Source organism: Biomphalaria glabrata, chromosome 7, assembly GCF_947242115.1.
Source record: "Biomphalaria glabrata chromosome 7, xgBioGlab47.1, whole genome shotgun sequence".
Lineage (NCBI taxonomy): Eukaryota > Metazoa > Mollusca > Gastropoda > Planorbidae > Biomphalaria > Biomphalaria glabrata.
The window spans coordinates 32,422,612-32,436,909 of record NC_074717.1 but is presented as its reverse complement, the minus strand read 5'-3'; the positions used below and the strand labels follow the sequence as shown (position 1 = coordinate 32,436,909).

The window sequence follows — 14,298 nt, the reverse complement described above, 5'->3', positions numbered from 1 at the left end:
GGTTTGAAGTGGTCAAAACTAAAAGTAATAAAAAATTGTAAAATAAAATATTGTCTAATGAGATTAAAAATATTTTAAAAGACATTTACATTTAGTAGCAAAACTATCATAAATATTATTTAAATATTAACTTCCGCAAATAGACCAAGGCTTGAAATAATGTAAAAAATAGGTTTAAGTTTATTTTTTTAAACTTAGATAAATAAAAAGCACATGACCCTGATAAATAGTCAAATATATTTTTTAAAGACATTCCTCAAGACTTACTGTATATTGTTAGCTAACAGTTCATTAATGACATTATTATAATATTGTATTCCAGGTTCATTGATGGTTTTTGGTGTACCATCAGACATGACACGAGACCAGGCTATAGAGAAACGATAATGGTTGACCTGAAAAAACATTTTTATATTAGTTAAAATCTGTACACTTCAAATGAAATGAATTAAAATAAAGTCTTTAAGATTACAGTAAACTGTATAAATATCAGATATATTTCATATTTTTTTTTAAAACATAACATATTCCTTGGTATTCAGTGGATAGCAATTAGATAGCACACACTATAGTGACATTAAAAGATCAAAGTAGAATGAATCACATGTGCCATGGTTTTACTGTACATTTTCTAAACAGATATCTACAATATCAATCACTTTAGATTAAACAAAAATTAGATTTCTTACCCCAAGATTTTTTAGGAGTTGAACGTCTTCCTTATATTTGTGATAACTGTCACAGGCCACATCTCCAGTTTCATTGTGAGCAATGCGTCCTGTATGGGCCCATGAATCCCAGATACTGGGGCCTTTACCTGTAAATGAATTAGTAATTTAAACTTTGACTGATATAGTCATTAGTTGTGTATACAATGAAAAATAGAGGCATTTAAATATAAAATAAAACTATTTAATTTATCATTTCTCATAGCCAAAATGTATTCTTATAGAGGAACAACTGTCTTTTAGTCCAGGATTTAATTTAGGTTTTAATTTATACAAGTACTTTAAATCTCTTAAAGACATTTAGTGAGTTATTGTTGTGCAGGCAAATTGATCTTTCTAATTTTAAGCAGAAGTCTTCAATGAGAATATACAAAGACTAGATTGAAAGAGACCAAAACAAACATGGAAGAGATCAGTAGACCAAGAAGCAAAGATGTCAGGATGGAAGACTAATTTCCTAATTGATAATAAAGATTACTATTATTTTCAGAATTATTATGAATGAAACACTACTACATGGTGAACTAAACATAGACCTTACCATCAGCATTCCATCCACCTTCAATCTGATATGAAGCTGTTGCAGTGGACCAGGCAAAATCATCAGGAAATTGATCATACAGGACTTCAAAATCATCCTCAATGTAAACTATGCCAGTAGATTGGCCTCCTTTACCACTATACACACAAATAGAGCAGTTCACTAGTGAAAAGTTTACCATAGCACACACACACATATTGAGCATGAAGCAGTTCACTAATGAAAAGTTTACCATAACACACACACACATTGAGCATGGAGCAGTTCACTAATGAAAAGTTTACCATTACACACACACACAATGAGCATGGAGCAGTTCACTAATGAAAAGTTTACCATAACACATACACACACATTGAGCATGGAGCAGTTCACTAATGAAAAGTTTACCATTACACACACACACATTGAGCATGGAGCAGTTCACTAATAAAACATTTACCAATAGACACGAATAGATCAAGGAACAGTTCAATGCATAGCTACCTCTGTAACATTAACACTAGAAACTTTAAAAACAAAATAATTATTCTATGTTAATACAGGGTAATAGAGCATTGAGTGTGTTGCTTGAATCAGCCACAAAAACCAATGACTTAGCAGAGTTTAAATCTCTAATTAGCATACACAACTAGATTAACTTTTTTTTTTTTTTTACAATTACAATAAAAATTTTTAAAATACTAAGTTTACTTCAGGACCAATTTTTACCCCCATATAAACCAAAGAATGTTTACCGTATTCTAATTCTTTATTTATTATTTTTGCATTTGTGTAGCACACCTTTCATACTCCTACAACATTCTCAGTAGCTTTATGGTCGAATCCCTTATGTGGATATGTGAGAGGGAGGGTGTACTTGGAAAAAGGTTTCTGTGCTGCCTAAATTTAGACGCTCAGCAAACATCCAGCTCAGTTTGAGTCAGAGCTAAAATTAACTCAAGACCCTTCAGCTATGAGGTCAAGTAATTTATGAGACTTGGCCACACATCCCATTGTCGATTTACATTAATATCTATATTTTAGCATATATATAAGACTGCATATATTATAAACTGGTTTGAATTAGCGATCTCTCCTAGTGTTTAAATGCTTTATTTTCTTTAGGATTAGGATTCTTTAATTTTGAACTATTAACTTTTACTTTCAAAGTTCAACTACATTATTATCTATTTACTATTGAATGGATTTATGTTTGTGTGTGTATGTTAAAATACAGAATGAACAAGTATTGTCATACCTATAGCCTTTTTTGAAACCATTATCCCTGATGATATTGGAGTAGAACTGAGCCGATGCTTTAGGGGTCCTGGTTCTATTGGGATCAGTGAAGTCCACATAGTAAAATCCAAATCTCTCAGAGTAGCCTCTAGCCCACTCAAAATTGTCCATCAGTGACCAGGCTGTGTAACCTCTGACATCACAACCATCAAGTTTGATTGCTGAGATTTAGATAGACTTATTTTTAACAATCAAGTAACAGTCAAATGTTATTTCAAAATTACAGATTTTGTGGAAACTAATTTTAGGTATTTACAATTTTTTCTTTCAATAAAGACTATACTAGAAACTTGGCCTTTTTTTAGCATTGTATGTGCAAGTAGAGCATGGATGATATGGTAAAGTTAACCAAGTTTAATTTATATCTACTGCTACAACATTACAAGAGTACACTTCAAACAAAATATTACTGTTTTGTTACACATTAACATGTTTACTTCATTTAAAGCATGAAAATACAGAAGTTTAATAAAAATATTTTTGATGCCGATAAATTGGTCAAAATTTGAGGTAGTTCAATAGATTCCCCTATTGCCTATCAAACTACCAAAAAAGACATGATTTTATCTAAACAGAGCAAAGCCATATCACACCTAAACTGCTATGTTTATAGCAATGGTTAAAATTATTTAACTAATCAATCTCCAATTTAAAATATCTATTCACCTAAAATTTGAAAAGAATGTGTCATTTTTTGTATTTTGTTTTTAAATTACTGAAAGGAAAGTTGATGTTTTTGTCACCTTTAAGCATCTGATTGATATGTTGCCTGTAGTAAGTAATTCTATGAGCATCTCTCAGTGTTCCATTTTTGTCAGATATTCCATTTTCTGTGACATACAAGGGGATGTTGTTATATGTTTTTTTAATCCAATTGAGAACCTCTCTGAATCCTGTAGGAACACTAAACAGCCAAGATGATCCAGAACTGTGGAAAAAAAGAAATAATCAGTACAAAAAAAAAGCCAACTGATCACATAAATGAAGAGGGTGGAGATGCACTTTGTTCCACACAGTGAAATTGTTTAAAAATATACCAATGAAGCAAAAAAGTACCATGATAAGATAACTCATGTGAATACTGTAGTGGCAAGACAAGCAGAAACTAAATGAAACAATAAATGAGAAAACCATGGCAAAACTAACCCAGTCCATGAAGGATCTCTGTCTCTAACAATGTCCTGATCATTGTCCCAACTGGGTGGGTCATAGGGCAGTTGACCTGGACTAGCATAGATAGATGTGTAGTAGTTCAACCCAACAAAGTCAGATGATCCTAGCAAATATTAAATAAACTTTATTTATAAGTTTCTGCTAAACAAATTATTTGCAAGCTTCATAAAAATAAAGAGAATTTTATCATAGCTCATGTAATGGACTAACTTCACACTGACACCATTTGGAGAGAGCACAAAACATAGAAAAAGAAAGCAACAAGCCAAACTTGTGACAGCCCTAATTTTATATTAACAATGCTCATTTAATTTTTTTAAATAACTGTCACACAATGAGAGAAAGGATAATTACATAAAAACATAATTCTACAATTTCAATATATACATCTACAATGATAATCTCAAAAAGATCCTAAAATTATTTTCTAAACAGAAGGAAGGCAGCACATCAAACTGTCTCAGTTTTTCTTTGATTAGGTTAGTACTCTCAGTTACATATGTTTGAACATTTTCGAACAAAGTACCTTTATTTTGTAAGATTTCATCAGGTGTAAAGGAAGGCAATCTTGATGTCTGACCTAGTTGATGACTCTTTTCTATGATCTTGGTCTTCATTACTTCAGGGTAGTCACCTGAACAAGTTCAATAATATTTTTCTTTTGCCAATCATAAGGCATGAGAAAAAATTTTAACAAACTTAGCTTACACTTATTGCAACAAATTAAGTATAATAACGTCCAGACATAGTTATAAACAATAATAAGTAGATATTTTAATTCAGTTATAAGCATACCTGTTTTAAGTATGGGATGAGCAAACCAACCAAATCTAAAAAGTTTGCCTCTTTCTGCAGCTTCCACGTCAGCAGGATCAGAACTGTTCTTGGGGATGTCATTGTGAATGTCCAGTGTGATGCCAATCTGACCTTTGATATTTAAATTAAGCAAATTTTGACATTAAATAATATTTAATATCAAATATATAAGTTTAATAATAAAAATTTTAATGAAAAACACAAAAAGTATTTTACTGACCTTTGCCACCAGGGCTCTGTGACCTGTAGGTACTGTTGTACAGTTTATACGCAGCCACATGAGCCTTAATAAGATTGTGTGTGACAATGTAAACATTGGTTCCAGGACCCCATCTGCCAGGTGCCATTTGGTCGACTCCATAGCCCAGGTATGATACAACCCATGGCTCATTTATTGTAATCCAATATTTCACCTTAAAAGAATAAGTGAACAATTACATAGACAAAGAGAAACATCACACAATATTCATAGTTCTAGATCTATATTCTATTCTCCCCTTAGAAGTTTAAGATGTATTTGTTAGTCAATGATTGAAGAACTAGATAGCCTATAGTAAATATAGATATATGCAGGGCTTTTTTTGTGACAGTACGCACCAGTACAGCACACCGGCACCTTTTTGAAAATATTATTACTTTTCTTGTATTTTAACATATAGTATTAATTTTTAGTAGTTAAAAGTTAGGCAATAAACTACTGAGTACTGGCACCTATTTTTTTTTTAAAGCACTGGATATATGCCAAGTGCAGCCAGGGCACTAATCAACAGATTTCTAATATGTCTAAATCTTATTCTAGAGGTTCTCCAGTCTCTTCTTACAAATCTTATAAATATATATTAAGTACTTTGATAAAAAATTTAAATATTTAATTAATTTAGATAAAAGTTTTTGAGCCAAGTTTAGTGATACTTCATTTATGTTTCTAAGTTAATTAAAACAGAAGTTATAACTTATAGCAATTTTAATGGCGAAAATTTTGCTTATATTTAAAAGAAAAATTGTCTGACTGTTGAGTGCATGGTACTGAATAACATAGTCTATCATTAGTATCATGAACACATTATTTCTGCTTCTTCCCATTTTAAGGATCATGACAATTATGTACATCAGCAGATTCAGTAGTAGTACTGTATAGTACTAGTAGCTCTACATCACACTACATGTTGAAACTTTGACTTTGCACAATTATTCAAACTCGAAGTCGAAGATAAAACTTGCAGCACTGAAATATGTGGCATCATAGATGTCATAGTCTATATTTTAGAGGTATATCTAGATCTATATAAGATAAGATAATTTTATTGATCCAATCAAATGGAAATTCAGTTTGACTACAATTGACAACCTCGGCGTAACTACTCTACAATAACAATATAAATATAGATGCAAAATATTATCTATATATAGAAGTAATTTAATAAATGTGAACTCTGGCACAAAAGGGTTCTACTCTACCACTTTCTATTTCGAAGTACACAATAAAAAAGATACAATATAAAATGGTACAAATCATATATGTGTAGAGCTACAAACATATTCGCATACGATTTTAAAAGTGTGTCACTTACATCAGCACCAAACTCTTTAAAAATAAGATCTGCATAATTTCTAAAATGGCCAACCACATCTTCATTGAGCCATCCGCCTTTTAATTCTAAAGCCTGTGGTAAGTCCCAGTGATACAAAGTAGCCATGGGCTCTATATTGTTAGCCTTCAACTCCGCAATCAACCTGTGTTTGAAAAGATGACACACAGATACAATAAAAACATTGATTGGTATAAGACAAAGTCGTAAGATTCAAATAAATGGTATAGCTAGAAATTAATTTTAAATGTCCAAATTAGTTAATTAGTTAAAAGTGAAAGGGTGAAGGAGCCTACGGAATTAAACTTTAAAATTGATTAATTTTACTGTTTGCTCCCTACTTGTGGTAATAGTCCAGGCCTGGTCTGTTGATCGTCTTGTTAGTCCCATCAGGTAAAACACGAGTCCAGGCAATGGAGAATCTATAATGGGTGACCTTCAAATAACATATTTAATAGGATGGTGAGAAAGTGTCTAACATCATTATCATCCATTATCATTAGAAACTAAGTTAAGGCAGAAAGGAGAGAGAGAGAAAGAGAGAGGAAAAACATTGTCATAATCCAGTGTTTCCCAACTGTGTTCCGTGGAACACTAGGGTTCCGCGAGCTATTGGAGTAATTAACTATATTAGGGCATGCAAGTAAATAAATTACTAAGTAAATGCAGAAGAGAAAAGACAAATTAATTGTAGGCTATTAGCTCTTCTCTGTAGCATAAACATTCTATAATAATAAAACTATGAACTTTGAACTGATCTTGAATATAAAAATTTGAGCAAAAGATTCGTTTCCATTCCAACGTTTAATGAATATAAAATAGCAGGTTTCTCATGTGGAATTATTAGATCTAAGTTCTTAGAACGGTTTGCAACATGTAAGCTGCTCTATTTGACGAACATTATTTTCATATAAATATAAATCTAGATTTAGATATGATTTTATTAGGCCTACATCAACAACAACAACAACAACAAATAGACCTATAAAGAAATGTTTTAAATTGTCAAATGTAGTCAGTTGTTGCTTTTACTGAAGGCGCATAATAAATAAAAAATAATCCAACATATAATAGGCCTATAAGCAATTAAGTGTTCCACTACATTTTCGGAATGTGTGAAGTATTCCATTAGAGAAAAAGTTTGGGAAACACTGTCATCATCAAACTGCTATGCTAATGCGTTTCAAATGTTGTCATTAAGAAACATTTTCAATGGGTTAACATCAGAATAGACTATAGTTAAGTGGGGGGGGGGGGGGAAATTTAGGCTATATGCCTACTAGGTACACCTACTGCCTATTATTTCCAAAATTTCTGGTGAAGATTATAAAAACAAATAGCCTATCTTACGCAGCTACGCTACTATTTATTTTCTATAATTTTTCATTAAGCGAATGTATTTTTAAAATGTATACCCAAAAGTTAATGTGATGAAGGATTTCTCAATATAGGCTTACAATTAGATGCTTTATCATTAGAAGAAGTTTTTATCTACTCAAATGTTCCACATATCACTTTCCACAAAATTATCTTTTTATCTTATATAATAGGCTACATATGTTACTTCAAAAATGGCCTAAATTCTGCCAAGTCACTGGTTTTCCTGGCTAGCTCAGGCAACCCATTCCATGCCCTAATAGCACTAGGGAAGAAGGAGCATTTGTACAAATTTGTCCTAGCATATTAATTTATCTTAGCAGAATTTTTTTACGAGGCTGGAGGCGAGAATACGATTTAGTAAATTGATCTTGTTAGCCACAACGTAGCTAGGCCTACCCCTAACTGTTTGAGCAACTGGACGTCTTCCTTGTACTTGTGATAACTGTCACAGGCCACCTGGGCGTTGTCGTGGTTGTCAATACGCCCCGGTTCACTGCCGAACACATCCCAAATACTGGGGCCTTTACCTACAAAGTAACACATAAAATTTTTACAGTGCTTATATCATCTCACTTTGTCTGTCTGTCTGTCAGGTAAAAAGTTTGAACACGTTATTTCTCTCACACCTATTCTTGGATCAAGTTGAAGCTTTGCACACTTATTCATTTTCGTAGACAAGACATGAATCAATAGAAAATTTAACCAATTAGTCGATTAATTAATCGTTATTAATTATTTTGTTTGATACAAAGAAGGGAAAATCCCTTTAAATAATTGTACACCTTTTTTCTCTCACACCCATTCTCGGATCAAGTTGAAAGTTGAAACTGTAAACAATTATCTAAACATGAAACAATTAAAACAAGGTTACAAAGACAGTTTGTGTGAAACACAAACTCAAAATCGAAGTGGTCCGCAGGCAGGTAAAAAGGCAGGTTTCAATATTTTCAGAAAGAATATCATTATAAAATTCTATCAAAGGCAAATGAAAGAGAAGAATAGAGAAAGAAGGTTGACAGATCCTGTGTGCTGCCCCAACGGTCCAGCAGACCAAGGAATAGGTGAAAGTGAAGGTGAAGCTAAAGGTGAACCTGGCCTAACTGATGTCATATAATTATTTTCTAATTGAACTTATTGCATTTTAAAGGGTCAATCTTTATTCAAAGTCTTAATAAAAAGGGACAAAAAATCGGTAAAAAAAATAATAATTTCCTTAGTTAACCGTTTGCATAAATGTGTAAAAATATTTAAATAATCATCTCCCCAACTAAATAGCCTTCCGTGTTTGTTACTATTAATAGTGAACAGCTGTAAAAATGGTGTATTTTTATGAAAAAATTGCTTGAATAGTTGATTTAAAAATTTACATTTTTCGCTTTTAGAACGGATGGACGGACGGACGGACGGACAGACCACACAAAATTACTAATAGCGTCTTTCCCCCCCCCCCCTTCGGGGTTTGCTAAAAATTAGTCATTTAGGCGTCAACTTGCTTTAACTTACATAGAACAATGGTTATGTCTGTGCTGGATGTGTCAAATTATGTAGGTCACAGCTGGGACTGCGTAGCCACGGAAAATACTGCATTCTTCATTAATCTTCGGACTCGAAGACAAGCCTTATTATTATTATGTTACAAATGAACAAGTATTCATTCTCTGGCGCTGCCAGGTTCGAGTTTCCCTTATTATTATTATAAAAGAACGAGCATTCATTGTCTGGCGAAGCCAGGGTCGAGTTTCGTTAAAGTAGTCCCTTTATCAGTTTCCACCGAGGAATTTTCTGGTGATGTGGCAGGTCTGCAGAAGTATCGCCCTCTGACAGGCAACGAGAATGTTTCTAGGAATGCCAAGGGCCTTAAAGGTAACTGTGGGGTCAGTTGTTATTATCCCTTCAGTTGATATGACAATGGGGTATATTGTTGTTTTAGATAATTTCCATAAACGCTTAATCTCCAAGCCTAGGTTCCCATATTTTCGTTGTTTTTCCAGCTCAGTTTTTTTTAAAATTATGAGATAGTGGTACGGCGATGATAGCGGCCTTTTCTTTTTTATCGATGAGCAGCAAATCAGGGCGATTAAAATCTACCGTTTTGTCAGTCAAAATAGGCCTATCCCAGTACAGTAGATGATCCATAGACTCGAGAACCTCTTGTGGTGAGTATTTGTAATATGGAGGAGTATCCTTACCGATCAAATTGTGTGTCAAAGCCAAGTGCTGGTGTATTAGCTTTGCAACTTGGTTATGGCGACCTAGGTAGGCAGTTTCCGATAGGGCTGAACATCCTGCCATAATGTGTTCAATTGACTCACCCACATTTCCACATTTGCGGCATTTGTCAACAATATTGAGTTTTAGGATATGTTTCTCATAATTTTTGTCCTAATTACTCTGTCCTGTATTGATGTGACAAAGCCTTCTGTTTCAGGGTAGAGATGACCTGCTTTTAGCCATGCTTAGGAAGCAGCCTTGTCAATGTTGTCCCCATCTAATAAAGCCGGGAAATATCCGTGGAATGTTTTTTCTTTCCATTGGCGAATCTCATGTCCAACGTCGTCCAAACCGACATTGACATCAACATTGTTTAGGTTCAGAGGGGTTGCATCATAGTCGTATTTGCGTAGGAAGGAAACTAGTTCATTGCTGGAGGCGTGCAGTTTTGATCGTATTTTGGAAACTTGCGTCTTACACAGTTTGAAGATGTTCTGCAATCCACGGCCTCCATCCATCCTGGGCAGGTATAGCCTTATGTTGGAGGACTTGGGGTGTAAACATCGAAATTTGGTTAATAATTTCCTAGTTAGTCTGTCAATGTCATGTAGGTCAGTATCTGTCCATTTGATGAAACCGAATGTGTAGTGGAGCACTGGGACGGCCCAGCTATTTATTGCCGTGATGAGGTTACTGCCAAACAGTTTTGTGTTTAGAATTTTATTTACTCTCTGCATGTATTTACCAAGAAAGTCCTCTTTTAATTTCTTATGGTTTATCTTGGCATTCTGGTTTATTCCAAGATATTTATAAAGGGAGGCAGAGTTCAGTTCTTCGATGCCTTCAAATGCAATGTTGGTGTCGGCTGCTTTGCCTTTTTTTATGCTTATGATACCACACTTATCCAAGCCAAAAGACATGCAGATATCGTCACTAAAGCGTTTTACCGTTTTAATTAAGTTGTGTAACTTTGCTCGTTCTCTGCATATAGCTTTAAATCATCCATGTACAACAGGTGAGACACAGACTTTGTACATTTAGTGTCAACCCTAAAACCGTTTGTAGCGCCATAGAGTAATTTAGATAGTGGGTTAATAGCTAGGCAGAACCAGAGCGGAGATAGAGAGTCACCCCGGTATATACCCCTTCTTATGTGCACAGAACCTAATTTATCACGATTAAGGTGTAGACATATCTTCCAATTATCCATACAGACTTTCAGTCGTTGTTTTATTCTTGGGTTGATTCTATGGATTTCAAGGGTTTTCAACAGCCAATCATGCGGAACTGAATCGAATGCTTTTTGTAGTCGATGTAGAACATGTGTAAGTTTCTTTTTCTTCTATTAGCTTGGTGCTATATAATACCATCTATAGTTAGCTGTAATTTACAGCCCATCGACTCCTCAATGCAACCTTGTTGTTCCTCTGCTAATAGCTTATGGGCATTGCAAAATTTATACATTTCACTTTTTAATATTGAAGTTAATAGTTTATACATCCCTGACAGACAAGTGATAAGGCGATAGTTTGATGGTTGATTTGGATCCTAAGTCATATTAGGAAATAGTGATTGAAAATTGATCTAGCACTTAGGTCTACATGAAAAATATGTCATTGATCATGATATTTGTTAAGGGAGGCCTATTTGTTATCTCCAATACTTTAGCTAATTAGTTAAATTAGATCAACTATGATCCCATTAGAGTTGAGTGAACTCAAGGGCGTTCATATAAATTCCGCAATTTAAAATCCCAGTCATCACAGTGATACTCTCGGTTCGGAAGCCAAGTGCTTTCCTGCACAGAACCAGTTGCATATCTGTATATATGATTCTCTACGTCGTCCAACCATACGGGACACCACGTACACACGCCAACTGTCTAACCCTTCTTCCGCCCCCTCTCACCCCCTCCCGCCCGCGCCCGCGCCTTCATTGCTCTCAAGGCATGCGCACACAGTTTGCCCAAACCCACCCCATTTGGACAACTGTGTCTTTCAGGAAGTGTTCACCCGTCACTTAATAGCGACGTATATGCTACGCCGCGGGTCGGCTAGTTGTGCTATATTTGATGAAAACTAAGCCGTTGTCCGCCGGGAGTCTATTTATTTTCTTTTCGTCGTCTGCTCTTGTCTTCAACAAGAACTTTTCTTTTGTCTTTAATATGTATCTGGTGACTTTGGTAGGAGCTAACCTCACCAGCTGTCACTTTCAAAGACCATCTGCTTTCTCTATGCCAGTGACAGCGAAATGGTGGCTGAATTATCTTATAATGGTTTCAAGTGACATCTCCATTACCCCGTCCTCTTGTAAACTTGCTTGAAAGCTATATTTGTGAATATCATTATATAAAAAAAACCTGCTTTAAATACGCTATTGTTTAAAATATCCTTACCGTCTTCATTCCACGCCCCCTCCACCTGGTGAGCTGCAGTGGCCGCCGCCCATACAAAACCATCAGGAAATGTGTCGAAAAGGAAATCTCTATCTCCTTCCTGAAGATCTTTGTCAAGGTCGACTCCGTCCGATGTAACATTGGTCGCGATCTGAGATGCTAGAGACAGAATAAGGCACAGGATTGACAGGCGTCTCATCAAGTTGACATCCATGGTTCCTGTTAGTTGGTTCTAGACTAAAATAGAAGTACAATTACAAGAAAATCTAAACTAGCCTTTCGTTACTTTTTAAATATTGTTTAATTTTTTTTTTCAATTGGAAATATTACATTACTGTGATGATTTTTATAATTATAGCAACGGGTTGGGGCTAAAATAAAAACATAAAAGGGAAATGGTTAGAGCCAAGCTGACCCATTAAACAACTTCTGACAGAACTTAAGCTGGTGAAGGTCCCAAGCTCTTATAACTTATTTTCCGATCCTTTGGACGCAACGTGTTAGGAGGGGGGACAGATGTGTGGACATCAACGATCCGACCATTGTTTATGTCCTGGCTTTCATCTCATCACTAGTAGATGATTCATATTCATCCAACGAATGGCCAACACATATGGCTATTTTATTTCTCTTTGTCCATCCTAGCAACCCTTACAAATGACTAAATAATATAATGCTAATAGGATTGAACAAAAATCGAAGAGATTACCGTAGAAAGAAAATATCTATCCAAATTTAATATCCCTAAATCATTTGCTCCAAATTATGCTGAATTAAAAGCAGCTCGACTGTTTTTTACTTTCTCCAACCATGCCAATTGTTAGAGAAATTTTGCTTGACTCTTACAACTATATAAATATATATATATAGGCATTAAGGTAAAGAATGCTATTATTGCGCTTTGTTAGATTAGAATTTCTTATCTTCGTCTAAGGTCACAATGGTACTTGTTTCATTACTGGTGCGGTCAAGAAATCAGACTATTTCAAAGTCTTGGAATTAAGATAGTGGAGGCAACACACATCGAGAGTTAATGTGTGTTTAGCTTTGAAACAACACACTTGTCATTAACTATGCTTTAGTTAAGATCGCTGCTGTCCCAATGTGACCAATTAGCTAATAGAAAAGTCCTATATGTGAGCAGGTCAGGCAGGCGCGAGTGAGAGGACCTATTCTCTGCTGCTCAACATTAAAATTTACCTAACAGTAGGCAGATGTTTGCGCTACTGGGTGGGCTCATCTGTGACACCTCAGTCTACGACCAAGGGGCTAGAGTCACCTAAGTAACCAGACATACTAAACTAAACTAAATGGAAACAAGATAACAAACTTTAGTTTAGTATAAATAAACAAAATGAAACTTTATTTACATGGAATCAAATAATAATAAAATATAATATATACACTAACCACTATAAACTACCCTCTAAATCTACACCACAACAAACACTAACAAACTAACCAAACCAACTATCTAACTAAATCACTACAACTACTACACTAGACCTAGATCTACACAAACACACTACAATAAACTAGTCTAGATCTACAATATCCTACTATTACACTCATAACACTAACACTAAAACAAGAATATCTTATAAATCCTTAGGCTCAGTACCTTACTATTCACTAAGAACAGAACTGAGAAACAGACTATAAATATAACTAAGTTTACCAAGGCATAAAAAGAAACAAAATAACACTAGATTCTAGCTTCCCTAGAATTAGAATAGATCTAACAACAGTAGTTATAAACAGCAGCTCAAAGCAGCAGTAACACAGCAGTTACACAGCAGTAATAATAGCAGGCCGTCCCAGGTACAGGAATAAAAAATTAAAATATAATTATACCACAGACCACAACGATATTCAGCTGTCACACAGACAGATATGGTACTGACCACTGGTCAACTGTACACTGAACTGTTTTAAAACAGCGTGGCATCACTTTTTATACACAAAAAGCGGAAGTACAAAAAAGTTTGGCACTAGCCTATAAAAATAAAATATATAAAAATATAGCTCTGGGAGCGCAAGCTCACATTCATCCCGCCTTAAATTTTTGCGTCCTCGCAAAACAAAATACTAACAAACTACTTAAAATGCATTACATACATACTGCTGACATATTCTACCATCAAAGAAAATACACACTAAAATCTATTTCACACAAAAATATAC

At 34.6% G+C, this 14,298-nt stretch overlaps 1 protein-coding gene across 2 annotated transcripts in view; it reads right to left on the bottom strand.

The window, feature by feature from the left end:
- Nucleotides 1-12,982, bottom strand: part of LOC106069463 (lactase/phlorizin hydrolase-like) — a 32,415-nt gene extending 19,433 nt beyond the window's left edge. The window contains exons 1-14 of one of the 2 annotated variants that reach the window (XM_056035337.1): nt 12,824-12,982; nt 12,115-12,351; nt 7,905-8,035; nt 6,470-6,564; nt 6,111-6,273; nt 4,760-4,952; nt 4,519-4,650; nt 4,250-4,357; nt 3,697-3,826; nt 3,294-3,478; nt 2,510-2,711; nt 1,270-1,406; nt 690-817; nt 268-395 (exon numbers count right to left, since the gene is read on the bottom strand). In XM_056035337.1, the coding sequence (XP_055891312.1) occupies nt 268-395; nt 690-817; nt 1,270-1,406; nt 2,510-2,711; nt 3,294-3,478; nt 3,697-3,826; nt 4,250-4,357; nt 4,519-4,650; nt 4,760-4,952; nt 6,111-6,273; nt 6,470-6,564; nt 7,905-8,035; nt 12,115-12,328 (1,946 nt within the window). In that variant the 5' untranslated portion in view covers nt 12,329-12,351; nt 12,824-12,982. The remainder of the gene's footprint in view (nt 1-267; nt 396-689; nt 818-1,269; nt 1,407-2,509; nt 2,712-3,293; nt 3,479-3,696; nt 3,827-4,249; nt 4,358-4,518; nt 4,651-4,759; nt 4,953-6,110; nt 6,274-6,469; nt 6,565-7,904; nt 8,036-12,114; nt 12,352-12,823) is intronic. The other variant, XM_056035338.1, reaches the window with a different exon arrangement.
- Between the last annotated feature and the right edge of the window lie 1,316 nt (nt 12,983-14,298).